General features: G+C 36.3%; 2 protein-coding genes across 4 annotated transcripts in view; one reads left to right on the plus strand and one right to left on the minus strand.

The window, feature by feature from the left end:
• Positions 1-7,984, minus strand: part of CCDC25 (coiled-coil domain containing 25) — a 44,604-nt gene extending 36,620 nt beyond the window's left edge. The window contains exon 1 of the mRNA XM_051976392.1: positions 7,853-7,984. Coding sequence (XP_051832352.1) covers positions 7,853-7,877 — 25 coding nt within the window. The 5' untranslated portion in view covers positions 7,878-7,984. The remainder of the gene's footprint in view (positions 1-7,852) is intronic.
• A 4,502-nt stretch (positions 7,985-12,486) lies between these two features.
• The window catches only part of ESCO2 (establishment of sister chromatid cohesion N-acetyltransferase 2), a 28,358-nt gene continuing 12,916 nt past the window's right edge, over positions 12,487-27,928 (plus strand). The window contains exons 1-6 of one of the 3 annotated variants that reach the window (XM_051976396.1): positions 12,487-12,828; positions 14,248-14,310; positions 15,441-16,230; positions 16,915-17,011; positions 22,567-22,618; positions 27,223-27,370. In XM_051976396.1, the coding sequence (XP_051832356.1) occupies positions 14,261-14,310; positions 15,441-16,230; positions 16,915-17,011; positions 22,567-22,618; positions 27,223-27,370 (1,137 nt within the window). In that variant the 5' untranslated portion in view covers positions 12,487-12,828; positions 14,248-14,260. The remainder of the gene's footprint in view (positions 12,829-14,247; positions 14,311-15,440; positions 16,231-16,914; positions 17,012-22,566; positions 22,619-27,222; positions 27,371-27,928) is intronic. The other 2 variants (XM_051976397.1, XM_051976398.1) reach the window with 2 other exon arrangements.

Below are 27,928 nucleotides of genomic sequence, written 5' to 3' on the forward strand. Positions count from 1 at the left end.
TCAAATAATGATTAGTAGCCTTAAAAAACAAAACAAAAACACCACTATTACATAGTGGAAAACTGCTCAAGCACTTAGAAACCTATGAAATTTGGTCAAATTTTATTTCGTAAACTTATATTACAAAAACAGGAATCTGGCAAAAATCTTCATGCCAACAGAAAAGATATAACACTTCCAGGTCATATAACTAACAAGATGGAAGACAAGATAAATCAAAACTTCTCTGAAGTTCTACTCACAACCCTGAAAATTCACAAGAAATGGGAAAAAAAAATTAGCAATAGTTAATGTGGGAGGGATTGGAGAATAATAATCAGTAATACTAATATATTATTGGTGAATCTGTACAATAGTGCAACCATTTTGGAAAGCAATTTGGAATTATACAAATAAAGTGACTAAAATGTCCATACCACAGATTCCATTATTGGGCTTATACATATCTGAAGAAAGTCACCACATATTCCAAAATATTTATAGCAGCATGCTTTGTGTTGGCTAAGAATTGAAAACAAAGTAGATGCCCATTACTGGGAAATGGCTAAATAACTTGTGGGTAATGAATGTAATGGAATATCACTATGCTATAAAAAAAATTATTTATGTGATGAATACAGAAGTATTGAAAGATCTACATGAACTACAGCAGAAGAGACAAGAAAACAACATACATGATAATTACAACAACGGAAATAGAAGTATCAACCAGAAATTATAAAAATAAAAAATAAATGAAACAAAATTACAGATCAAAAAAGATCAAGCAGGACTGGAATGAAATATAAGAAGACTTCAGGAGGCCCAAAAATATTTAAACACTGAATATTTTCAGACTTTTCCAATGTGTTTGTTAGTTATGCACTCTAAAAAATTCTGTTATATGTGTGTCGGGGAAGGGAAAGAGAAAAGATACTTGAAAATCTCTGATGATGTAAGAAACAGAAGATAGCAACAAAACTAATTTTTAAAAAGAAAAATAATTTTTAAAAAGGTATGGCAGCATATACTACAAGTTCATATGAAAAACATTTAGGAGGAGAAAAATTGAATATTTTGAGCAATTATGCTTCATAAAAAAGAAAGAATGCTAGTCATTAGACCTAACTATACTAAATTATTCTGAGAGAATTTATGGATGAAAATTATAAGAAAAATAAAGAGAAGTGAAATGGAATAAGTATTTCCATAGCAATTGATTGCCATCACACATAACAGTGGAACTGCAACAAAAGAACTTTACTCTCATTATCCAACATGCCAAATGAGAGCTTAGATGAAATTGGGGAAAGTGGCTAGGCCAGAAAACATACAGAAGAAATCACATGGGGACCCATAGAATTTTTGAATTTAGGTCCTCTGGAAAAGTACTTAAAAAGTTTCTGAGTCCCCATTTCCTCATTTTACACATGAAGAAACTGAGACCTAAGAGCTGAAAGAACCTAATCAAAGTTACATAGAACATAGCAAGGCTTAAACCTAGTTCTTCTCTATACTCAGTTCACTGTATCAGGCCATCTCACCTTCCTCAGAGGTTAAAGTTCGAAAGATCCCACGTGATATTAGCACAAAAGGACAAGCATAAAAATATCAATTTATGACCCATATATACCTCTATGTATATGCCTCTCACCTCTATAAAAATAAGTTCAAATTAGTCAGAGAAATACCATTATCATAATCATTTACACCTATGAAATCAAGTTTCAACTATTAAAATATTTTTCCAATTCTAATGTTTATTTAGGCAAAAATGTGCAGAAGAGGATAGCCTTTAAGACTAAAAATTGGACAATTGAATTTAAGAAAAGAATTTCAAAGTTGGAAGAGATTTTCATATCTGTGGACACTGAAACAAAGAATTCCTCTCTTCAACACGCTGTCACTAATTCATAGTCTTAACTAGATATTCAGCGAGAAGAAATTCACTTTCTCCCAAGGAAGCCATTCCCCGACCTTTCACTACTCTAATTGTTAGGTTTTTCCTAACATCAAAGCCAAAGTCTACCATTCAGAAATTTCTATCAATTGTTTATAATTCTGCCCTCTGGGGAAAAGAGGAACAAACCTAATACCTCTTCTTAAAGGCAACTAGGTGGTTGGAGAAACACAGCATTGGACCTAGAGACAGAAAGGCCTGCATTCAAGTCCAGCCTAGCTCAGTCACTTTAACAACTCAACTGTTTCTTCAATTGTAAAATGGGACTCATAATAGCACCTACCTCCTAGGACTGTTATGAAAATTAAGTGAGATAATAATTATAAGTTCTTAGAATAGTGCCTGGCACATACCAGGCTGTATATAAATGCTTATTCCCTTCCCTCATCAACATGATCTGAAAGTCCTTCAAATATTTGGAAATAGCTACCCTAATACCTGACACTTTCAAAATCTCCTTTCCCAGCTAAACATCCCCAATTAGTTAAACTCATTCTCATATAACAAGAACTCAAGGTCCTTCACCACCCTAGTTGCCCTCCTCTTAACATTCCCCAGCTTTATCAATGTTCTAAAATATGGCATCCAAAACTCAAACAATTCTTCAGACTATACAACAGAATACAACAAGATTATCTCCTCCTTCTCATCCCTGGTTGGCACACCTCTCTTAACACAGCCAAAGATCACGAGTTTTCCTGCCCATCACCTTACACCGCTGATTCACAAGTTATCTCTAATTCTATTAAAATCCCCAGACTTTTTTTTTTAATTATCCCATTTGCGGTCTAGTCATTTCTTATCAAATCTTATACTTGTTCAGATGATTTTTTTAATCTAACTGTAAGATTTTATATTTATTCTCATTAAAATTCAGCAACAAGCACTTATCAGATTTACTAAGGTGTTGAGGATACAAAGAAAGTCCGAAACAATCCTTGCTCTCAAGGAGCTCACATTCTAATAAGGGCACTACAAATGCATGAGGGGCAAGAAAAAGAATACAGTGTGAAAGGATTATCAAGTAGGCCATTACAGCTGAATCATGGAGTACATAGAGAACAGCAATGGATAAAACAAGAAACTATAGAAAGAGGCCAGGTCATTAAGGGCTTTAAATGCCAAAAAGAGGCATTTCTATTTGATCCTGAAGTTAACAGGAAGGCACAAGAATCTTCTTGGGGGGTTAAGGGAGTTGACATGTTCAAACCTACAAATTAGCAAAGTCTCTTTGGCAGATGAATAAAAATTAATTGAAGTAAGAAGAGAAACAAAATAGAAAAACTAGTTAGAAGGTTACTACAATAGTCTAGGCAAGATGCAGTAAAAAGCCACCATGTGAGAGAGCAAAATAAAGATGTTGTGAAGCTAGAAACAAGATTTAGCAAGAACTGGATGTCAAAGTACAGATGACAAAATCACACCACCTCTGAAATCTGCACTCCCCAAATTTAGCTTTTCGTCTCCTCTAACACCAATTTCTAAACAAAATGGTTATTTTCCCATCAGGTATCCATCACTTTGGGGCAGTCGGGTGGCACAATAGATAGAGCTTGGAGTCTGGAAACTTGGGCTCTGTCTTAGGAAAACGAGTTCAAATCCAGACTCAGTTAATAGTTGTGTGACCATGAGCAGTAACTTGACACTGATTGGCTCACTTTCCTGATCTGTAAAAATGAACTAGAAAAGAAAATGGCAAACCACTTCAGTATCTTTGCAAAGAAAACCCTTCAAAAAAGTGTCACAAAAAATCAGACATGACTGAAAACCAGCTAAATAATATCTATCGCTTTTACCTTAGCAAACATTTCTACTTTGTTTAAAAGAATTCAAAAAATTAAATTAAATGTGCCCTGACAGTTTCCTCCCATTTTTGACTATCTGGACTTTTGTCAGCAAAGTAATATTGGTACTTTTTAGTATGCTGTCAACATTTGCTATAACTTTTTTTTTTTTCAAGGAGCAGGCATCTTATAATTTCATGGCTACAGTAGCTGTTGGCAGGGATTTTTGAGGCCAAGAACATAAAAGACCATGCTGCTTCCATTTCTTCTTCTATTTGCCAAAAAGTGGTGGGATCAAGTGCCAAGATAAAGGTGTTTTTTAATATTAAACTTCAAGTCACTTTTTACACTCTTCTTTCACCCTCATCTCTTGATTCTAATTTCTCTTCACTTTCTGCCATCAGAGTGGTGGCATCTACATATGAGACTGTTGATATTTCTCCTGGCAATTTTAATTCTGGCTTTTGATTCATCCAGCCTAGCATTTCGCTTGATGTACACATATGATGATATACATACAAGTTAAATAAATGACAGCCTTGTCATATTCCTGTCCAATCTTTAACCAATCCATTGTTCCATGTTCAGTTCTAACTGCTGCTGCTTGGTCTACATACAAGCTCCTCAGGAACAAGATGATCTACGCCTTGCTCTTCTGATAATTTAGTTCACATGTTACCAAAGCCAAGCTTGCAGAATCTTAAGCATAGCCTTGCTATTATGAAATGAGTTCAACTGTTTGGTAATTTGACCATTCCTTGGCATTATCTTTCTTTTGGATTGGGATATAAACTGATTATTTTTCATTCAATGGTCACTGTTGAGTTTTTCATATTTGCTGGCATGTTGAGTACAGCACTTTAGTATTATCATATTCTGGGATTTTAAATAACTCAAGGTGGAATTTTATAACTTCCATTAGTCTTACTGTTAGCAATACTTCCTAAGGCCCAGGATGTCTGGTTCTAAATTATACCATTATGGTTACTGGTGATGCTAAGGTCATTTTTTATATATTTCTTCTGTGTATTCTTGCCATTTCTTCTTAATGTCTTCTGTTTCTGTTAAATCCCTAATAATGTTGTCTTTTATCATAGCCATCTTTGCATGACACTTCCTTGATACCTCAGTTTCTTGAAAAAAAATCTTTGTCTTTCCTACTCTTGTTTTCTTCTATTTCTTTGCATTGCATTTAAAAAAATGTTCTCTCACTATAATCTGAAATTTTGCATTCAGTTGAGTATAATCAAGAATAAGTTTTTGGAAGGAGGAAGTAAAGGATGGGGGAAAGGAAGGAAAAGGAAGGGAGGGAGGAAAGGAAAGGAGGGAAAGAGGGAGGAAGGAAAGGGTAGGAGAAAGGGAAGGAGGGAGGAGAGAGGGGAAAAAAAGTATACAAAATATTTCTTCCACTGGTAGGGGACTAAAGATTAGAAATCAACAACCCTAAATCTCAGGTCTATGAGAATCAGTGTTTCAAGGTAAGAGCTTTATTGCTTTTCTCCCACAGTAAAAACTTCCAGGGACACTAAAACTCATGAATTTCAGAATTAAAGACAAGTACACAAACCCTACTTTTGTATTTTATATTCGATTCTAACAAGTGTTCCTCTCTAGATCCATTGCAAATAAACCTCAAATTGGAAATCAAGTTAATAAGCATATATTAAGCACTTACAATATGCTAGTCAATTTGCAAGGTACCAGAGATACAAAGAAAACCCAAAAAAAAAAAAAAAAAGCCTCTATTGTCAAGAAGCTCAAAATCTAATGGGGCAGTCTACTTACAGTCTACTTACAAATAACTTTATACAAAGACTATATATAGGATAATGTGGAAATAATCATAAAGAAAAAGCACTAGCATTAAAGAGAATCAAGAATTTCTAGCACAGAGAGACATACTGATGTAGCAAAAGATGACTAGTAGTTTTTAAAATAACTGATACTCATTATAATCAATTCATCCAAAATATTAAATTATGTAAATCAGTAATATATGAAAGACAAACTACATTAGGAGGTCAAGAAAATAGAGGCTAAACTTGCCTTGGGGACTTGGGAAAATATTTGTTTTTTACTTCTCTGAGTCTCAATTTCCTCATCTCTAAAAAGTGGGGATTGCACTAGATTACCCTTTAAAAATCCTTAAAGCTCTTCAACTTATAAAGTATGATCCATTCTCACTATGAAATTGATGTGTCCTTAGCAAAAAAAAAAAAGGTAAGTACTTTCTCTGGGACTCAGTCTCACGTATAAAATAAAAGTGGATCAGACCAGATATCAAAAATCCCTCCCAGTTCTAAAATTTATCACTGTTCCATTAATATTAGATCTCATTCCAAAGCAAACTCAGGAATGAAAGTAATTATGAAGGTAGATAAAACAAGGCAACCTTAAGGCTCAAAAGCCACTATTCTATCTAAAAGTCTTTTACAAAAGAACATACCAATCTAATAAGTAACAAAAATCAATCCTATCACCACTTAGCTGGCACAAGATGAAATTTAATAATCTTTAATAAAAAAGACTCACCTCTAGTAAAGAATCAGAAATAGAAAAAGCTTTATGAAGGATTAAGGAATAGCATTCTTTTCTCTTGATCATCAATAAGGCAAAATGCCTCAGGTTTTTTTTAAAAATATACACAGAAAAGACAGTTTCTAAGAGCTATAATACTGACCTTACAGTGACTGAATTTCAGCTTCACAAGATCATTGGTCCATAGATTTAGAAGTGAAAAAGGACCTTAGAAGCACATCTAATCACAAATGTGGACCTGGAAGTGCCTTTAGGTTTTCTAATCATATATTTAGAGCTGGAGGAAAAACTCATATGTAATCCAAGTTCAACTCACTCTACTGAAAAATGAGACCACAAAAGGTGATTTGATGTGATCAAGATAATAACAGTAATAGAGGTTATAAATGACAAAACTCTTTTAACTGTCCTACAGAGTTCTCTAAATTACAGGTGTCAAACATGAGGGCCCACCAAAACTCCACTCTCCACTTGGATTGGGACCAAATCATATTAGTGGGAAATTTTTAACAAAAAAAAAAAATGTAATAGAACATAGATAATGGAATATATGATTTTCTAAGTCAATATGCAGCCTTTAGGGATCCTTTTCTTTTTAAAGTTTCATTTATTTTATTAAACATTTCCAATTACGTTGTTTTTCCAAATTCATTTTTTTTTATTTTGAGTTCCAATTTCTTTTCCTCCTTCCAGCTTCTCCAACCACTGAAAAGGCAAGAGATATATCATTTATACATATGAAGTCATGCAAAACATTCCCATATTAACCATGATGCAAAGAAATAACCGTTTGTGTCAATAAAAATAAAGTGAAAAAAGCGTGCTTCAATGCTAGGAACCTTTTGTAGGATTTCACGGTCCCTCTTTTCTATTTAACTTTGACACCAACGCTCTAAATCTTCGCTTGTGTTTTTCCATCAGATTTATCCAGAACATTCCTAGGTACAATTGGTTCAATGATTCCCCCAAAAGTTTCAGCATCCATGTGGCATGTCCTGTGCTGTATAATGCATCAGTTCAAGTCATCTTTCCCCTCAAGTCCCTGTAAGCGTTTAATAAATGTTTGTTGAATCCTATAGACAGACTAGCGAGCCCTTCACAGCTCTTTAAGGTACACCTTCGCTAACCCATAGCTGTCACAAGGTGGCACTGGATCTCAGCAGGTTCCCAGAACGAAGAACCAAGTCTTCACCGGAGGTGAGCCAACTCCGGGGAAAGTAGGGAGCAGAGAAGACCCCGCGGGTGCACAGCCTTGGAAGGGAGAGGGAGTAAGATGATAAGTGACAGCACCTGAAACAAAGGGGCAACGAATGGGTTCGTTTTTATCAAATGGGGAAACTGAGGCCCAGAGAGAGGGAATCACTGACTTGCCTCAGGGCTGGAACTAGAACGAGCTCCGGGTTTTGGCATCCACGTCGGACATGCTTGTCCACCTGATGGACAGCGCCCACAGAGAGCGAGGCCTGCACCGAGCTGGCCCGGGAAGGCAGGACTCTCTCCGCGAGACTAGGAGCACTTGGAGGAGAGGAAGGAGGGAGAGAACCTCCTAGCCCTAGGGTACCGCAGACTCTCCCTTCCCGCCCTCACTCACCGTGGCTGGTGAAGTAGAACACCATGATGCTGGTGCCGCCGGCGGCTCCTCCTCAGGCCGCGCTGGGCTCCGAGATAAAGGCTCAGAGCCGCGGCCGGGAAGCAGAACTGAGACTGTCTGTCAGTCAAATTGTCTCTCCGCCGGAACTTTCTCCAGGCCCCGCCCCTCCGATAGTCACTTCCTGTTTTACGTCACCTTTTAACGTCATAACGTCGACTTCGCCATCTTAGTAACTGGCGCGTGAACGCGCTCCTGTATGGTTTTCCACTATTTAGTATTGGCTTAGGTAGACAAGACTATAAGGACTGAAATATACGAAGTATCTTGGGCAAGTTTGAATTGCGTCAAGACCCCTAAAGCCCAATTTCTCCTTTTAAATTGCTTCCACTTCATTAAAGCAGAAACAATGCAGTTCAATGTCACTGAAATTCAACAAGCTTTAGTGGGAATGGGATGCAAGCACTGGAATGCAAAAATCCTTTTTGCTTTTGTATTTCTAATGCTTTGCACACAGCAGATTGGGAACTAGATCTGTAATTGAACCATTGCAGTGACGATGGGCATAATCTCTGCTACTTATTAGTCAATATCCAGAAGGTGCCTATTGGCACCCTTAACTTAAATGGTCCTTAACATGATCACAGCCAGTATGTGTCTCGAGTCTTGGACCCAAATCTCCCTGATAGCACGAGTCTGACTCTAGATCCCACTCCTTACCATATCAAGCTTGGTAGGAGCATAATAACATGTCATTGATTAAATTATTATGATTCAGGGAATGTAGGAAGGACAGAGGAACTAGTATACAAAGTAAAATACAAAGTAATTTCTGGAAGATAGGATGTGTTGACACCTTAAAAGAATATGGGGAAAATCTCTTGTTGGTTCTACCTTGTAGGAGGTAAGCCTTAAAATTTGAATGGAGCTGAGGAAGCCATTCATCACAGGCTTGGGTGGAGGGTGCAGAGTTGGGAAGTGAGGAAATATAGTCTAGTTTGGCTTATAGAGATAGGTAAAGATGGTCTTGTGAAATCAAGTAATACATACTGTTCTTAAAACTGCAATTCATTATTTTTCAAAAAATAATTTTATTTGTATTTTTTTAATGTCCCCAGAATTTCTCACAATATAGATCCTCGTCCCAAAGAGCTATCCCAATACATTATAAAAGGTTGAAAGTATATGTAATCTCTACAGCTGTGTACCTCCCACCTCTGCAAAGGAGTGGGTGGGTGCCTTTTCACTTTTCAATTTCTGATTTGTAATTTTGCAACATTCACTTTTGTTGGTTTTGTACTTATTTGCATTTTTGTTGTCTTTGTGAAAATTGTTTTCTTGGCTCTGTTTACTTAACTGCATTAAGATAATGTAAATCTTTCCATGCTTTTCTGTATTCAACATATTTCTTCTTTCTTATAGCACAAACATATTCTATTACATTTGTTAGTCAACGGATATCTGCTTATACACTTCTCACTTAAATCCAATGCATTTGAAAGTCAAGACATGGCTATAGCAAAGTCATTGGTCAGTCGGAAAGATAAACAGCAGCACTTTTGTATTTTAATCTCGTTTGTGTTTCCTTTGTGATTTTATGTACTATATTGTATACATTTTAAAATATTATTCTTAGAAAAGTTTCACCAGACTGCCAAAAGTGTCCATGACACAAAAACAATTAAGAGAGTGGCCCCTTCTCTGTGAAGTCCTTGAATATTGTGTCAGATAGCCTGGCAATTGGCTCAGTGTAAATATGGTGACCATATTCTCTAAAGTTTGTTTTTTTTTTTTTTTTTTTTTTTTTAAATCAGAACTGTCATTGCCTCCCAACCAAAAGAGGAAAACAAGGAAACTCCCTTCCAAATAATGAACCATAGACTTTTAGGTTTGGATAGAGAAATTATCTAATCTGACCTTTTATAAATAATATGAATACTTTATAAAGAAGGAAAGTCAAGTGGTCAGATCAGGATTTGAAAGTAGATTTTTTTTTTTAACTTTAAATATGATGTTTTTGCTAACTCCATTTTTTGGCAAAGATTCTGGAGTTGTTTACCATTTCCTTTTCAGCTGAAAGGGAGGCAGGCAGAGTGATTTGCCCAGGATTACTTAACTAGTAATGTCTGAGATCCAATTTGAACTCAGGAAGATGTTCCTGATTCCAAACCCAGTGCTTTATCCATTTCAACACCTCGCTAACAATTAATTCAGTTATATAGTAATAATACTATAATATTGCTTTCTTTTATTGAAATCAAGGTTACCTGAAAAATAATTATTTACCTAACTTTAACAAATTTAACACAGTTCCTGACTCTACTTAAGGACAGACACACAGACATCAGAAGTCAGACATGCTAGGAAAAAGCTAGGTCCACAATATGTCCCCAATTTCCAATTTTTTCCTTAGAGACACTGGGGAATTTCCCTTGGGTTAGATCAAAGATTCCCTCTCTTGATTCAGCTGAAATATCTCATTTTCATCTAAAGAGCTCATTCACTCATTCTAATATGTATAATTTTTTTGATTTCTGGGATCTGTGGATAAATGGATTTACTTAACTATTCACTACTTGTGATGGTCTTTTTTATAACTGAATATATATATATATTATATGTAATTATAATTATTATAAATTATAAAAATAAGCATATGATGGAAAGGATCAAAATTTCAGATGTGAGCTTAAGATACTCTTCTCTTTTTAAAGAATAATGACCACAAACATGTTCATTTCTCTAAACTAGCAATATTTAGGCTGTTGTTGGGGAAGGAGTAGAGTAGTGGATATAAAAATAATTATAGTTCAATATCCTTTTGAGGAAATCAGAGGAGCCAGTCTTTGACCATTCTCTCTTCTTAACAAGAATCAAAGTTTACTTTGGAAAGGAATTTGTAGCATTCTCAAAATATCTCTACAAAGCTTCCTCCCTAACTCCCAATTACAAAAATAAAATGTAGATATAGACTTTCACAAGCAATATACACTCTTTACATCTCTATGCCTCAGACAACTTGCCAGTCTTCCCTAAGTCATAGATAAGAGGTCCTTTGGTAGAGCTCTCCAGGCTGACACTCAACTCCTTCCCTTACTTGTACTACCTCCCTAATGGGATGCTGATAGTCATTTAATGAATTAAGTGCCTGCTATAAGCTAGATGACAAAAATACTAAAGAAGTTCACAAATAGTAGAAACAGCATGCAAACAATTATGTACAAATTAGCCATATATAGGAGTTGATTATTGTTGAAAAGTTGATAGACAGTACTGGAACTAAAAGTAATTGGGAAAGCCTTCCTGTAAAAGGTGGGATTTGGGGGAAATAGGTTAGTGGAAATGAGAAAAAGCCAAAGAAAAGGATTGGAGTTAAGAAATGGGAGTGTCTTGGAGAAACAACATTAGATAGAAGGGTAGAAGGCCAAGGTGGGTGTAAGACGTAGGAAAACTCAACATCGGTATCATTTGTAAAATGAAACACTTGCACAATATGACCTCAAAGGCCCCTTCCAAGCAGTCAAACAAGCATTTTAATGCCAACTCTGCCAAGTTTGGGGTAGATTTTTTTGTCTTGGTAGAGGGGGTAAATAGTGTAGGTAAGAAGGTTGAACCAGGAATTTCCCAGCTGTGTTAATCAATGCAGTTGGGCACATAATCTGCTATTTTAAGGAGTCCTGCGGCACTGAGAGATAAATGTTACTTGCCAAGGATCACACTGCCAACTTGATTCCCTTGTAGGACTTGATACCAAGACATTACTATCTGAAGAAGCAGACTTCATTAGACTTGAACCTAAAACATTGCAATCTCAAGAAGCAGACTTCTACTTTAAAAAAAAGGAAAAAAAAAAAAAAAAAAGGCAGCAAGAGCACCTATGTGGGGCATGGAGAGATTCTAGAGGAATTGAGTCCAAAATTGGCCCTAGCTATGTTACCCTAGGCAAGTGACTTAATCTTAATTACCTTAAAAACAAAACAAAATCAAAAAAAAAAAAAAATCTCCTACTTCCAAGGAACTTAGTTTCTATTGGGGCGGGGGGAGGGGAGGAAGGAGGGGAAGAGACAAGATATCATAGAATTTGTAGGTTTGGAATTGGAAGGGACCTTAAAAGCCAACACCCTCCAAAGTAAATGAGAGAGCTGAGGCTCAGAGATTATTTTCTCCGCTGTATATAGGGAGATAAGATAGTCATACGATTTGAATAATGCCAAACCCTTTGCTCTTACATTTGAGGGCACGGAAGTACTAACGAGCAGCTGGGAGATCTAGAAAGGCCACTTTGCTGCCACTTGAGTTCAGCTTTGAGAGGAGTTTGTAATTCAAATGCGGGTAAACCTTAAAGCCTTGCAGACAATGGGATAGCTTCCTGTAGAGGCACAGAGATGGGCGATAAAAAGTCACGGGAGAGGACAAATGGTCCGGGAAAGGGAGCCTGGAAAGTTAAACACAGCCAGCTTGTGAAGGACATTAAATGAAAGAGTTTATATTTGACTTTAAGAGAAATAAAAGACCCACTAGATTTTTGAACCGGGAAGTGACATCATCAAGCCCAAGCTTATGAGATCATAAAAGAATCACGGGGCTCCAACAACAACCGGCTGGCATAAAACCTTGGGCTCTAGAAGGAGGGTACGCTATTTAGCTCACAATGCCTAGCCAGCGCACTCCTACAGTCACGTAGCGGTGAGCGTCCCGTAACAACCGAGCACCCTGGGACTTGTAGTTCTCTATGGACTTGACAGACGCAAGGTTAATAGGTTTTCCAAGTTAAGAGAGGTTGTAGCCCGAGCCTAGAGAGAGAGAGACTTTATTGGAGAGCTTGTCGCTCAGAGGAGTCAGGGCGAGCGAATGGGAACGAAGGAGGCGTGGCCGCGTCTCCGCGCGCTAATTTGAATACACGTTTGAAACGGTCGGGCGGCTTCAGTTGCTGTTAGAATACAGCTAGTTGAGCTGCTTTCCGTAGTCGCCTGGGAGAGGTAAGAAGCCCGCCAGTTAGCCTTCATGTGTAGCGTGAGGAAGGGGGAAGCAGAGAGAGCACGGAATCTCAAGGTGAGAGAGGAAAGAGGGCAGAGTTGGAGAAGAGGAAAACTGAGCTCTTGCCCGACGAGGTCCCGCTAACTTGCTGTGTATAACCCGGGCAAGTCCTCCGGGAGGTTGCTTTTAGTAGCTCCTCGGGCGTAGGGCGAAAGTGGCGTACTTGGGAGGAGGCAGCGTGAGCCATGGAGCGTCGGAAGATCGGGGTTGGAATTCCCGCCTCGCACGCTTAGGCTTGCGACCCTGGACGAGTTGGGTCACCTAGCTTTCAGTTTCTGTAAAATGGGGTTAACAGTATTTGCAGTACTTATCCTCCTGCATAGACCCGGCGAGATAGTGTCTGTAAAGCGCTTCGACAATCTTAAAGTCGTCTGTAAATACCGACCACTGTTGCTATTAGAAGCGCTGGGGGACAGTGAATGGAGAGCCTGCCTGAAGGAGGGGAAGGTCTGGCACCTGCTTACTGGCTGTGTTACCTTGGACGAGTCCCTTAACTTCTCAGTGACCCGGGCAGCCCTCTGGGGGACCTTCCTTAAAGTGGCCCAGCAGTTCTGGCCGGAGAAGTTTTCTCGTAGGGGAAAAAATAACACACATCCTGACCAAAAGATGATTGGGGTTTTTTAAATTACAGTATTATTCTGCTGTTTGGGGGTAGGGGGGTGTCCCTAATACAGTTGCCTTGGGACTAGTGCATCTTTCCAGTCCCCTCCCTGCTGAATTCGGAATTCTGCTTTTGCTCCAGTGACCCGCTTTGCATTTTCAGAATCAGAAACTGCTTCTTCTCAGGATTCCCCCGCCTTTTTTTAGTTCTGCTTCTACAAAAACAACGAATATAATCCAGCTCAGCAAACTTATTTAGTACCTACAATAAAGCATTGAGGGGGAAAAAAGCCTCAAATCTGAAAATTTCTTATGATGGCCAAGTGCACTGTTAACTTCTGGGTGAAAGTTTCCAAATAAAACGGAGTTAAATATAGGCAGCTGCACTGGGCATTGGAAAGCCCCAGAGATGTAGAGTCAGTCACTCTGGTGGAGATTGAGCAAGAGTTTATCAGCTACGTGACAATAAGTAAATTAGCCTTTGAGCCTTAGCTTCCAGATATTTGTACTACTACTAAGACACAGGTTCTTATGAGGAAAGCACTTTATGACCCTTAAATTAGAATAGCAGGTGAGGAATTACTATAATTCTCTTAACTTCCAAACACACTAGAACTCCTTTGTTAGTCATTGTTAGTCACTGCTTCAAGTTTCTGATGCAGAGTAAATAAGTGTTATTAGATATGTCAGTATGGCATTTATGTAAGGGTTCTGATGGATAGTTTATGTATTTGGTTATCCTTGAAAATTTTATGTTCTAGGGATTCATATAAAATGGCAAATGTTACTCCAAGGAAGAGGAATCAAAGTTCTAAATATGGCAGGTGAGTTCATAGGACCCCAGCCCTGGAAAAAAATCTTGGAGGCCAATCTAACCCATATCTGAATCTCTTCTGCAGCATGCCTAACGACTTATGGTGAGACAAGGGAACCTATTACCTCAGTTAAATTTTCTGCATGGCTCTCATTGCGAAGTTTTTACTCACATCAGAATGTCTAAGCTTGTGAAAATCTTCCTGCTGTCTTTTTTTTTTTTTTTTTAACTTTTTTTTAGGACATAAGGATTAAAAAGGGAATTTGTCTTGCATATTTCTAATGAGTTTTCTCTTTTCTTCTCCAAGGGAGCCAAGGGGAGAGGAAAAATTCAGAACTGAAAATCAAATAAAAATCTTTGTCCTTGCTCTTATCCCCTATCCTTAAAAGTCTTCTACCTCCATGTGTCTAATCTTTGGAACCTTAGTTAAGGAGGCATTATATCCTGTCACAAATTTATAGTTACTGTACAACTCAGCAATAACTTTGTTTTATGTTTTTCAAAACAAAAAATCTGGTGCTGCCTCGAGTAAAAAACAGGACTGATTTCTAAGCTCCATAGTAAATTAGCAATTGAAAAGAATATTCTAAATTCCTTGTTATTTTTGAGTGGGTTTTTCCTGGCAACTAAGTAGAAGAGTGTTGGCTAGAGCAGAGGTGACCAACTTGAATTTCCAGCATGCCAGGAACCAGATAAAAATAATTGGGAAATGAACAATAAATACAAATACAGCTTAGATATTTTGTTTTGTGGTTTTTTAAAGCAATATGGAGATGTGAATTTTAAACCACAGGACTAACATTGCAGATGGAGAAAAGTAGAGTTAAAACAGCCTGACAATATTTACATAATAAAATGAGTAATTGTTATGAATTCCATTTAACCAGGTCAATAAAGTAGTATCACTATGCTATAAAATAGTCTCTTCTACTGAACTTAAAAATAGCTCTCTTATAAGATGCTTCTTTGTAATGGCAAGGCTTTTCGTGGGGGGGGGGGGGGGGGGGGGGATTAGAACCACAAGTAATTAGCACAAAAGTATGGAATCACATTTTTAGTAGGATCCAATAATTGTTTCAATATTGTGTGATGTTAGATCTGAAAGTAATATTTAATAATGGATTTGTTTTGTTTTTATAGTCTATTTGAAAATCCAATGAAGAAGATAATATTGGACTTTACTGAAAGTGTGCCTTCATCCCCAAGTGAAACCCCTAAAAAGGAAATAGCACAAATTAAAGATTTGGATAAAGAAAATGTATGTTATCTCTTCCAAGGACACCACGTTTCAAGTCAGTTCAATAAGTATCCACTAGAAACAGCCTGTGCTATTCAAAAAGGAGGAGGGGAAGTGACCCCAATGAAGCCTCCACAGCAAAGTTCTCCCTTCAAATGTGCCATGTCGACTAGATCCTTTTATAACAGAGATAAATGGTACCTGAATCCGCTGGAGAGGAAGCTTGTCAAAGAGAGCAGATCTCATGGTCAGAAAAATGATTGTGGATATAACAAGCCAGTTCCTAACATGACAGAAAAAAAACATCAAAAGGTGTTAAAGAAGACAAAACCTAAAGTAAAAAGGAATTCAGCTCCTAAATATGGAAATTATAAAGGCATTAAAACAGTATTAAGGAATTCTGTAAAACCCCAGCAAAAGAGAATTATTTTTAAATCTGCCATGGGACAGGAGGATAACAGTCATGAACCTGACAAGAGTTTGACAAACCCCATTCCTCGAGTGCTGAGTCTAAAAGTTAAACCCCAAGTGACTCTCCAGAGTGGGGCAGCATTTTTTGTGGCTGGGAAAAAATCTCACTCTTTGTTCAAAAAAATGATTTTGGATAGTCAAGCAATGTCTGAGCTCAAGACCAATAAACCTAAACCAGCAGTGATTAAGAATCCTAGCACTAATGAAAAAGAGACTTTTGAGGTGAGTCAAAAGTTCCAGAAATCAATAGGAAAAAAGATGTATGGTGGCAAATTTAGCTTAATTGAAAAAAGGAAAAAAAATAATAAAGGGTTGAGAAGCAGTTTCCTGATTTATATTTGAGGGTATCTGTATATAGTGGGGGGGGGGGGGGATCTCTTATCTGGACTGGATATGATGTTTTACATGAGGAATGTGTTGTTTTGAAATTATATAAATTGACCTCTTGGTTTAAATTTAAAATAGTTTTATATTTCCTCAGCACACAAGAACCGATGACAAACAGGTGTCATCAACTGTGGTAAGTGGTTAGCAAGGGTAATATCAGGTGTTAAATTTCTGGGATAATCCTGAAAGTTGAAACACATGAACCATAGAGTTGACAGTAAATTTTGAAAGTTTAATGGATTCATTAATAATTTTTTTCTGACTGGGATAGCAAATAGCAAACAAATTAATAATGTTCCTTTAAATTAAATATTTTGGTTTTTTATTTTTAATTTTTAAATGCATCTAGGAGAAATGAAATATGAAAAAGAATCAGATGAAGAACTAACAAATTTTTTTTAATTTTTAAAACATGCCTTTTAAATATGTAATCTACTATGAAACATATACAGTATGGTGTGATCGTATTAATTAGAAACTAAACTTCATTGGTGATTTTTTTTTCTTTTTGCTGTTTAGGATCCAAATGGTAGAGTAACTTCTCCTAAAGAAGGGAAGCTTGTTGAGAATAAGTCCCTTTCTTTAAAGGGGCCTCACAGTCAGAACAGTAAGAAAGGTAAGTTTAAAAACAAAATTTTTCAAAAATTGTTAATATTTTAGGAAAGCATGCTGACTTAGAAATTGAATAGTGGCAACTGTATTGGGAGTATATTTTTTTCTACACCTAGTTCTGTATGGGAGAGTATATTTCTACCCTCATTTGATCAGTTCAAATTATAAGATTCCAAATGTCCTTTGTTATTTCTCCACCCTCCTTACCCTACTGTATTCTTTTCTCTTTTTTCTTCCTTTCTTTAAAGATCATCAAAACATAATATAACCACTCCAAAAAAAGAACACACCCAACAAGTAATCTAATCTTTGACCAGTAAGGGAAAAACAACCCACTTAAAGAGCTAATCCATTCCACTTTTTTTTTTTTTTTTTTTATATACAAATTTTTCCAGTTACATGTAAAGGTTTTTTTGTTTCATTTTTTTGTTCCCCACACCTAAATTGAGAAGGCACATGTAAAATTATTCACAACATTTCCATAGACATCAACAAAGATTTTTAGTCTTCTAGTTTAAGCTACATTAATTAGTGCAAAACTTTTTTATGAAATCAAAAGCTATAAACTTTGTTTCTTAATCAGTGCCAAATTTGAGATCTGGCTAGATGTTCAGTGGATAAAGCACGACCCCTGGAGGCAAGAAGACCTGAGTTCAATTTGAGCCTCAGACATTTAGTGTAGGGCACATTGTTTTTTTTTTTTTTAAACATGATCAATGGCTTTCTTTTTGGCAGTGGGTGTGTGTTTGTTTTGCACATCACTCTTTGCATTACCCTCTATTGCCTAAAACTGGAAAAAAAAACTTCATGACAAATAACCATGGTTAAACAACATGAATCGTCACAGTGGCCATGGTATAAGGCATAGAGAAGTGGGTTACATTACTTCATTGTAGATCCTTTGGTTGATCATTGCACTGAGCAGAGTTCTCAAAACATTTCAATTATTTTTTTTTATAATGTATAGATTGTTTTTCTGGTTTTGCTCATTTCACTCAGTTCAGACTACCCAAATTTCTCTCAAATCAACTCTTTTCATCATTACTTATGAAGTTCATATGCTACAGTTTTTTCACATGCTTTCTAATTAACAGGCACCACCTTAAAATCTAGTTCTTTGATTTCCTTTTGTTCTTTTAAAATTATTTGATTCCCTACTTCTGGGGCTGTTCCCTCCTTTTTAATAATCCTTTCCAACCCTCTCATAGACCCTTCCACTATGTTTCTCTGATGAGACTGATGGTATTTCTACACCAGACTCTTGGTGTTCAACCTTCTTCCATCTATTTGAGGCATGTTATCCTGCCCTCTACCCTCTTTTTTCTCCTTCCTTCTACTTTCTCTTTCCCTCTTCAAACCAACCTCTCTTCCCCTTGCCATCTTCAAGACAGGTACCAATCCATACCCAAGTACTTAATATGAAAATTTAGATAGTAGGCTTATTTCTTCTTCCCTTATTAGAATGTTAACACCACTTCATCATACAATACCTTCCAGTTGCACCAATACATTTCCGTGCACTTGTTTGTATTTTAGAGTTCCTTCCTACTCAGGTCTGATATCTCTCTCTTATTTTTTTTTTTTTTTAAATCAGAAATGATTGGGAGTCTTCTGTTACATTAAAGGTCTTTTTTTTTTCCCTTTGCAAAATAAGTTATTAGTTCTGAGCCTTTTTATTTTGCCATTTAGAACACTAAGATCTCTTGGGATTTGTATGAAAGCTACCATTTTTGTGTGGTCCTCACTAGTTTCTCGGTATTTTATTTTTTCTGAATATTTGATGTTTTCTTTTTTCTTTGACTTAGGAGATTTGAATTTTGTATGATATTCTTGGAACGTTTTCCCTTTCTTCCCCAAGAGGTGATTGGGGGATTCTGTCTATCTTTTGGTTCTAATAGTTCTAAACAGTTTTATTTTTTCCTCATTTAACATTATTAAATAATTTTATTAGATGTGATATTTTTGGCTTGCAGGACTAGTTCTTTTGATTGTCAGAAAGTGTGATTCCAAGACCTTTGGTCTTTTCTTGTGGCTGCTGTATAATTCTAATTGTAGCTGCAGCATTTTTAAATTGTTTTTTCTTGTTTCTTTTTGATCTGAAGGTTTCAAAATTTGGCAAATAATATTCCTATGTGTTTTCCAAAAAGGATCTTGTTGTGGTGATGATCAGTGGATTTTTGCTATTTCTAATTCCCTTCGTGTTCAATTTTCCTTTCTAATTTTCAGGACAATTTTCTTTTTTTTTTTTTCTTTTTTTTTTTTATCACAGCTTTCAGGCAGTTCAATTATTATTGTTTCTTTTTTTCTCTTGTTCTCCAGATCTGTCATTTTTCTTATGTTTCATATTCTGTTTTTTCATTCTTTAGAATCTTTTATTTCTTGGTCTCTCATAACTTCACTGGCTTCCCCTTCTCCAATTCTTTGGTGGGGGGGGAGAGGGAGTTGTGACTTGCCCAGGATCACACAGCTAGGACCTGTTAAGTATCTGAGGCCAGATTTTAACTCATGTTCTCCTGACTTCAGTTGCTCTGATGCTGCACCACCTAGCTGTCCCTCCCAATTCTTATTTTAAAGAATTATTTTCATCTTTGACACTCTCCTTTTCTCTGGTTTGCCCAAGAAAACTAAAGATTTTTTTAAAGCTGTTTTTATTTTTTATCAGTTTTTCCTCAATATCTCTCATTTGATTTTTTTACTTTTTTTTTGACTTCTTTAAATTCTTCCTGGGCAGGGAGCCATTTCAATTACTCTTTGGGATGGAAGCTTTTTTTTTTTTCTTTGTCCTCCTCTGAAAATGTCATTCCCATAGTAAGTTTCTATGGTGGGGTTCTTTCATCTTTGCTTGGGGTTTTTTTGTTTGTTTGTTTGTTTTGTTTTTAAGTATAATCGCCTCTAAGGGTTGGGTGGGGAGATGAGCCTCTAGCTTCACTTGAGCTCTCCTTTCTGGCCAGGAACCCCAAACCAAGAGCTCCCTCCTCCTGTAAGGACTCAAGCCAGCAGTGTCCCTGCCCCCTGCTTGGGCCCTCACCCTCTGCAGCAGAGCCAGGCCTGGCAGTTCCTAATCAGCAGAGGTGCCCTCAATCTTCCCAGACTTACACCCTTACTCCACCTGCAGTTTGGGAGATGCAAGTCTGTGGCTCCAACGCAGGCTCCGGCCACACTCAGCTGGCCCAGGGCAGAGCCTTTAGTGTTTCTGAGGAGCTCACACATATACCCCTCCCCCAGGTCTTCAGAACTTCTCTGTTGTATCTGCAAGGACCCCTGTTCTGTCCCAAGTTGTCTTGATTTTTTACCGGTCTATGCTTACAAATTAGTTGTATATGTGGGGGAAATCTGGAGGGCTTTAAATTTAGCAATTTATCTGCCATCTTCCCAAAATCTCCAATTTTATTATTTCTCAAAATTCCATGATTTTCAAGGAGTCCAGTCAGGTACACAGGTACATTTCTGTTTAATTTCAGATTTGCACATGCGGATGTGTTTCAGTTGTATTTTTTTGTTGTTGGGTGTTTTTTTTGTTTTTGTTTTTGTTTTTTTTTTAATTTTTCAGTTTTGTTCTAATATTTCTTGCTTGCATGGAATCGTTGGTTTCTTTTTTATCTAATTTTCAGAGAATCTGTTAATTGGGTAAAGTTTTCTAAATTATATATTTTCTAATTCTTTGCTCCAGAACTTTTATTTCTATTTTTCCCTTTATTTCTTCTAGATACTCATGTAACCCCTAATGAAAACTCCTTTCCTTTGAGTCTCTACTTATAGTTATTAAAGAATTACTCTTTTATTATTTCTCTAGATGTATAACAGTTTTTAATTATTGATCAATGTCTTTTGGTTTATTTTTCTCTGATGCTTTGTGCTAGAGACTCGCTACACCCCCTTTTTGTATTCTGTGGCTTTGCCCTGCATCGCCTGGGTTTCTGAACAGACTTCCCTCTACTTGGGGATAATAAAGGAGGTAACTAAAATAATCCATGGTGCCTGGGCCTTCCCAAGTACTACCCTGGTCTTTGTTGCTCCCCAGGGTTCCAAGGCTTTTTCCAAGACACCCTGTATTCTTGTTTGCTTTAGATAGCGTAGTGCCTTTACAGGCTACTACAATATTGCTGCTAGTTTTTCTGGAGATGGGCACTCACTTTCCTGAAAATCCCTTTCCTAGTATTGCTTTTAGATTTCTGGCTGACTTGTTGTGCAGTTCTGGGGTGAAAGAAGTCACTTAACTATGGTTTTTCATTGGATTTTCCTGGTCATTATTTGATCTGATGTGAATTGTTGAATTTTTTGCTGGACTAGGTATGTGGTAGCTAGATGATATTTTCCTCCTTTTAAACAGCTGTCTTGGCCAAAAGCCCCCGATTAAACATTTTTGTGCTTTCCTTTCTAATTCCAAAATCATTCTTCTTGGAGAAAAAACAAAAGCAAAAGAAAAGTGGGCCCTTTTGCCTGTTTCATCCACTCTGAACAATGGATGTCCTTTCCTTTTTATAGTCTTCTTGTTTGCCTCTAGTATATATGTAATATCCCATGTTAGTTTTAACATTGTGGACTTTCTAAACTTTAGTAGCCCTTCTCAATTTTTTTACAAACCACATCTACCTTTGTTTCCATGTTCTAGTTATGTCTTTTTAACAATTGTTCACTATAGTTCCTTTTAAATAACCACTTTTTTCATTCTCTTTGGAATAGTTATTTTTGTGTGTCTTTACAGTTTCATTCCAATCCCCTCTGGGCTGATTGATCGCTTTTTGATCTATGAACTCCTAGAACTTTTTTAACTTTTGAAAGCATTCATTCTTCACCTGCCTAGTTTTTTTCTTTTTGGATGGTATACCAAATTCTTGAATGGTGGTGAATGGTTACAAGAAAAAGTAGCATGTGTTTGTTCCTAGATGTCACATTTTGCTGGTGTCCTTTAGCAATCCTTTTAGAAGAAATTTAAAAAGCTGAAACAGATTCAGAGGAACTTTGAAAAAGTCCTTTTAAAGGTAAAAGTTTCTTTAAAATAGAGAAAAAATATTTAGAAGTGCTTTTAAAATAGCTTCTTTTCAACATGTTAATACTAGACATTAGTTAGTAATCATTTATGAAGCATCTAGTGTATACTAGACACTGTTCTGGAGATATAAAAAGAAGCAATAATAAATCAAGAAATTTGCAACCAATGCCTTTTTAACTTTAGTTCTTTTGCTTTGCCTTTAAAAAAAAACTCATTTTATAACGAAGCATATGCAGTATTAGTACATGAAAAATTAAGTGATTTAAATAATGTGCAAAAACCAATTTTTTTTCCCCCTCATATACCAACTGGTATTTCATACTTTTTCACACTATTTCTTCAGGTGTTGTTATATTTGATATGTAAATATTGCTTGAAATATTCTAAGAATTAACCTAAAACCTTATATTTGGTCATTTATATTTTCTACACAGCTGATTAAAGTTTGACAACTAGTCTTTCAAGGATTGAAGTTGAGCTGTGGGCCTGGTAAAATATCATTTGATTTCTGATGTTATATAGTAATTAAATTTACAATGTGAATTATTGATGCTTTTTTCCTTCAGGATCTTCTGTTACCTATCCCATTTTTAACAGAAATTCACTCAATCAAAAAAGGTATGATCATTTTCATTATGTAGTCATGATCCTTAAGTAATTTTTATTAGTTAGAATTTTAAAATATCATAATATACCACCTTTGTTTATTTAGTGGCTGTTTAGCCAATTTATGGATAACGTAGGAATTTTCTTTTTCTCTGTCTTAAGGTTTGAAAAGTATCATTTCTTAGTTAAATGACTTGAAAGGAGAGGAAGCAGTTGGGAAAATGAGATGAAATTCATAATTTCTAATTTTTATGTCCTTTTATTAGAAATAAAAAATCCACTAACCCTGTGTAGTCAATTACAATGACAGTTTCTATTGGTTAATGTTGCATTAATAAGATTAATTCCAATTTATTTTGGAATACATTACTTGACATTTTGCATCAAATTGTGTTTTCTGTCATTATTCCTTGTCTCGGGGTTTTATATTCCATATGAATCTATCTGATGGCAAATGAAAGATGGCCAAGAGACATCTCAGTAATAAAAGAAAAGCTAGTTTAAGATTGAAAGTTGTCTGCAAATAGTTATTCACTTGCTAATAATGGATAATTATACTTGATTATTTATGATTATCTATCACTTGGTACTTACCATCTAATACAAGAATATTGGATGATGATGATTTTGACTTTAGAGCTGCCATTTTCTATCTGGCTGATAATATATTCCAGAAACTCTTCTCCTTCCCATTAATGGTGATGGCACCACAGAGCACTAGGAGTAGAGTCTGGAGGTGTCTCACACACCTCTTGACTATGGGAGCTTGTGCAAGTCACTTAATCTCTATCTGCATCATTTTTTTCCTATGTAAAATGGAAATAATACTAACACATCTGCCTCCAAGGATTGTTGTAAAGACAAAAATGAGAGAGGATTTGTAAAAGTGCTGTAAACCCTGTATAAATGCTAGTTATATTAACAGCAGGGACATGGAGGGGAAGATTAAAAATCATCTGGTCTAATCGCCCTGTAAATAGTTGGGGATATTTAGGTCTTATGAAATAAAGTAGTGACTTGCTCCAAGGCACATAACTAGTGCCTTTGAATAGTCTAGAATCCAGATTCCTGATTGCCAGTCTCTTACACTTTCTGGTTTACTAAAAGTGGTTATTCTCCTTCAAGGAGCTTCAAATCCAGTGGGGGGAAAAGCTTAATTAGTATTGCAAAATTAATAGATTACAATGACATGATAATGGTATTGGTTATACACAGGAGCATTCAAAAAAGAGGCATGTGTCCATTAGAATGGTAACAGAAGGTTTCATGGAAGAGATAGATCAACCTTAAAGGATGTCCCAAGCAAATGAATGCAGAAAATCATTTCTGATAAGAGACATAGGTAGCATTAGTGAAAGTGTGGAAGTGGAAAAGACTTATGATATCTATATGATCATATACTTAGAGCTAGGAGGAAAGTCAGAGCTCATCTAATTCAACTCTGATGTTTTATAAATGAGGGAACTCGTTTCCAGAGAGGTAAAGGAGCTTGGTTACACAAGTAGTGGCAGGGATGGGATTTGGATCAGGTCCTCTGACTTACAAACCCAGCAGTCTTTCCATTATATCACCCTGGGAAATAGGACACAGCTCTACAGAGATCTTGGAGAGGTATCAGGTAAAATTTAAGGGTAAAGTGAAGCAGTTCTCCATGCAAGATAACACAGCATGCTATCTGTAAAGGGGTCAGTGGATCGCTTATATTTATGTCAAAGATCCTTGGTAAGTGGACAGCCTCCCCTTCAGGGTTTTGAGGTGTACAGAACAAAGATGAACATGATTTGGTTACCAAACTGAGGCTTGGAGAACAACATGATTGTTGGATAATGAGGGCTAGCAACAACACCATCCCCCCTGTGTGATTAATGATTGTTCATTGCTCGAGTCCAGACGCCCCTATGGCACCCAGACCTTTTGGACAGCAAACCTGACATCCTTGAAAGGCTAGCTTAGTGTGGTCTAAAGATATTAGACCTACTTCTCTATGTCTGTCTCTCCCAAGGTTAACTTAAAGCAAGACTAGATTAGGGTTTTACAGAAGAGCAAGAAATATTGGACAGATAAGGCAGATTCTAAATAAATCTTTGATCTACAAGGAGATGAATTTGGACTTGAATGAGGCCATTAGGAAAAATTATATTTTTCCCAAAAAGTGACATGTTAAAATTATTAAGAAAAATTAATTTGGGGGTTAGATCAGGAAGACAAGTTTTTGGTTATTCTGCTTATTAGAAGTGTGCCATGCTAAGGTTTGTGCTAGAGCAAGAAGACTGGAAATGGAAAAGAAAAGAGTTGATTTGAATAGAACCTGACTCCAAAGTTTTTCTAGCTTAAGAAACTGAAAGTGACAACCTTGTCAGCGTTAGATTGGCAAGGGAAGCTATTTTGGATTTAGAAGGAGGGAGGAGATGAAGAGACTGGTTTTCCTGAAGCAGAGACAGTAAATTTTGCTGCTGCTGGACCATTGAACTTTATTTTCTGATGACAGGTTGTTCATGTGTGGCAGTGAGATCCCAGGTCCATATATAGTACTAGTTACATTGGCCTAGAAAGCACAAGTGCGTTAATTTAATTTTAAGTTTGTCCCAGCAACAGATAATGTCCTATAAGCACTGAGAAGTGAGAAACCAAAAAAAGTTCAGGATTCAACCAGCAAGAATGGCTTTTGGAATCATGTATATATCAAGGGGACGGAATTATAATTTTTTATTTTTAATTTTAGGCGTATTTTATTTTTCCAAATACAGGCAGATAGTTTTCAGCATTCACCTTTGCAAAACTTTGTGTTCCAAATGTCTCTCCCTCTCCTCTGCCTCACCTTCCCAAGATAGGAAGCAATCTGATATAGGTTAAACATGTACAATAAACATGTGCAATTCTTCTAAACATATTTCCATATTTGTCATGATGCACACACAAAAAATAATCAAAAGGAAAAAACAACGAAAGAAAGGTGAAAATATACTATACTTTGATCCACATTCAGTCTCCATAGTTTAGTTTTCTCTCTGAAGGTGGATGGTACTGCCTTGAATTACCTCATTTCTGAGAAGAGATAAATCTGTCATTGATTATCACATAGTCCTGTTGTTACTATGTACAATTTTCTCCTGGTTCTGCTTACTTCATACAGCATCAGTTTATGTAGGCCTTTGCTAGGTTTTTCTGAAATGTCTGCTCATTATTACATTCATATATCACAACTTATTCAGCCACTCCCTAACTGATGAGCATCCGGTCAGCTTCCAGTTTCTTGCCCTGTGAATCCTTTTCCATCTTTTATGGTCTCTTTGGGATACAGACCCAGCTGGATCAAAGAGTATGCACAGTTTGGTATCTCTTTGAACATAGTTCCAAATTGCTCTCCAAAATGGTTGGATCAGTTCACAACTCCCACCAACAATGTGTTTAGTGTCCCAATTTTCCCATATCTCCTCCAACATTTATCATTTTTTTTTCCTGTCAATCTTAGCCAACCTGAGATGTATGAAATGGTGACCTCAGAGTTTTCTTAATTTACATTTCTCTAATTAGTAGTGATTTAGAGAATTTAAATATATATATGGCATTAATTTCATCTGAAAATTTTTCATATCCTTTGACCATTTATCAGTTGGGGATTGGCTTGTATTATAAGTTTTAGTCAATTCTCTATGTTTTAGAAATGAGGCCTTTATCAGAAATACTGGCTGTTAAAAATTTTTTTCCCAGCTTTCATGCGTCCCTTCTGATTTTGACTACACTGGTTTTATTTGTGCAAAAACTTTAATGAAATCAAAAATATCCATTTTTTATATCATAATCTCTAGTTATTCTTTGGCTGTAAATTCCTCCTTCTCCACAAATCTGAGAGGTAGACTACCCCTTGTTCTCCTAATTTGCTTACAGTATAACCCTTTATGTCTAAACCATGAACCCATTTTGACCTTAACTTGCAATGGGGAGTGGGGTGTTAGATGTTGGTAAATGCCTAGTTTCTGCCATATTACTTTTCTAGTTTTCTCAGCAATTTTTGTCCAACAGTAAGTTCTTATCCCAGAAGCTAGGATCTTTAGGTTTTTCAAATACTAGATTACTATAGTCATTGACTGTCGTATCTTGTGAACCTAACCTATTTATTCTACCAATCCACTACTGTTTCTTAGCCAGTACCAAATGATTTTGCTTTGACTGCTGTTTTATAATATGGTTTTAAGTCTGGTACAGCTAGACCACCTGAAGTTAGGAATTAAAAAATTGAAAAGCAAAGAATAGAACTATAGAAGCTACCCTCATTTAGAAGAAAGTTAAGGATTGGAAACTGTGTAGTAAAGAAGTCCAATAGGTGAGCATTATGTGGAATTTTTGTTTTTATAGGGAATGCATTGGCAGTTTAGAAATTAAGAGGTCACCAACTTTGTTTTTCCACACTAAGGGCTAATACACCGTTCCTTGAAGCATGAATCTATAGTGGCTGTTTTTGCATTGACAGAGCCAGAGAATGTGATCTGTTTTCAACTATCAGTCACCGATGTATACATTAATAATTTTTCTTCATTTTTAATTTTCTTAGTAAGGAAATGACATAATAACAATGTTTTAGTTAACATGTTAACTGAATGTGTTTCTGTTTTAAGTTCTTTAGCTTTTCTGGAAGAACCATCATCTTTAGGGTCCGACACAACTATTAATGAATCTTCAAATGCCTTGAAAGAGTTCCCAGCACAGAAAGCTAACAAAAATACCAGAGAATTAAACAAAGGATTGAAAGACCAGCTTGTTATTGTGAGTAAATTCAAACGCAAATCCATAAGGCCTGTTCTCAGTCCAGAGAATAATAAGTAATCCACTCTCTTTTGGCATAATATATGTCACACAGTTTCGTTATATAGCTAATGATGATGTTAGTTTTGTGGATAAAACAAATGCCTTATGTGCCTATTTTTTATTTTACAAGAAATTGTAATATGGTAATAAGAGTGTTTCAGTGGAATGTTGATAACTGAATTCTGACAGTAGGTAAAGAATTGTGTTTACCAGGCAGATTTAATGAGAAATGCCATAGTGTGATCACAGGATTCTCTCTGACAGTGACCCTAAGGACCATTTTGTTGGAAAATGTGGCCTATGTCCAATCATGATACTAAAATCGGTTACCTTTTATACCTCTAATTTCCCTCAATGAATCTATCAACTATGAGTTTTTGTATCTTTTATAACCTGTTGAAACAGACTTTTATGTAAAGCAAGAATTAATATAGTAACTCCCAATATCTTGTCCAGGTTGACCCTCAGGGGACATTAAGATTGATGTATATGAATATATATTCATGTATATATCAG

Source organism: Antechinus flavipes, chromosome 2, assembly GCF_016432865.1.
Source record: "Antechinus flavipes isolate AdamAnt ecotype Samford, QLD, Australia chromosome 2, AdamAnt_v2, whole genome shotgun sequence".
NCBI classification, from domain to species: Eukaryota; Metazoa; Chordata; class Mammalia; order Dasyuromorphia; family Dasyuridae; genus Antechinus; species Antechinus flavipes.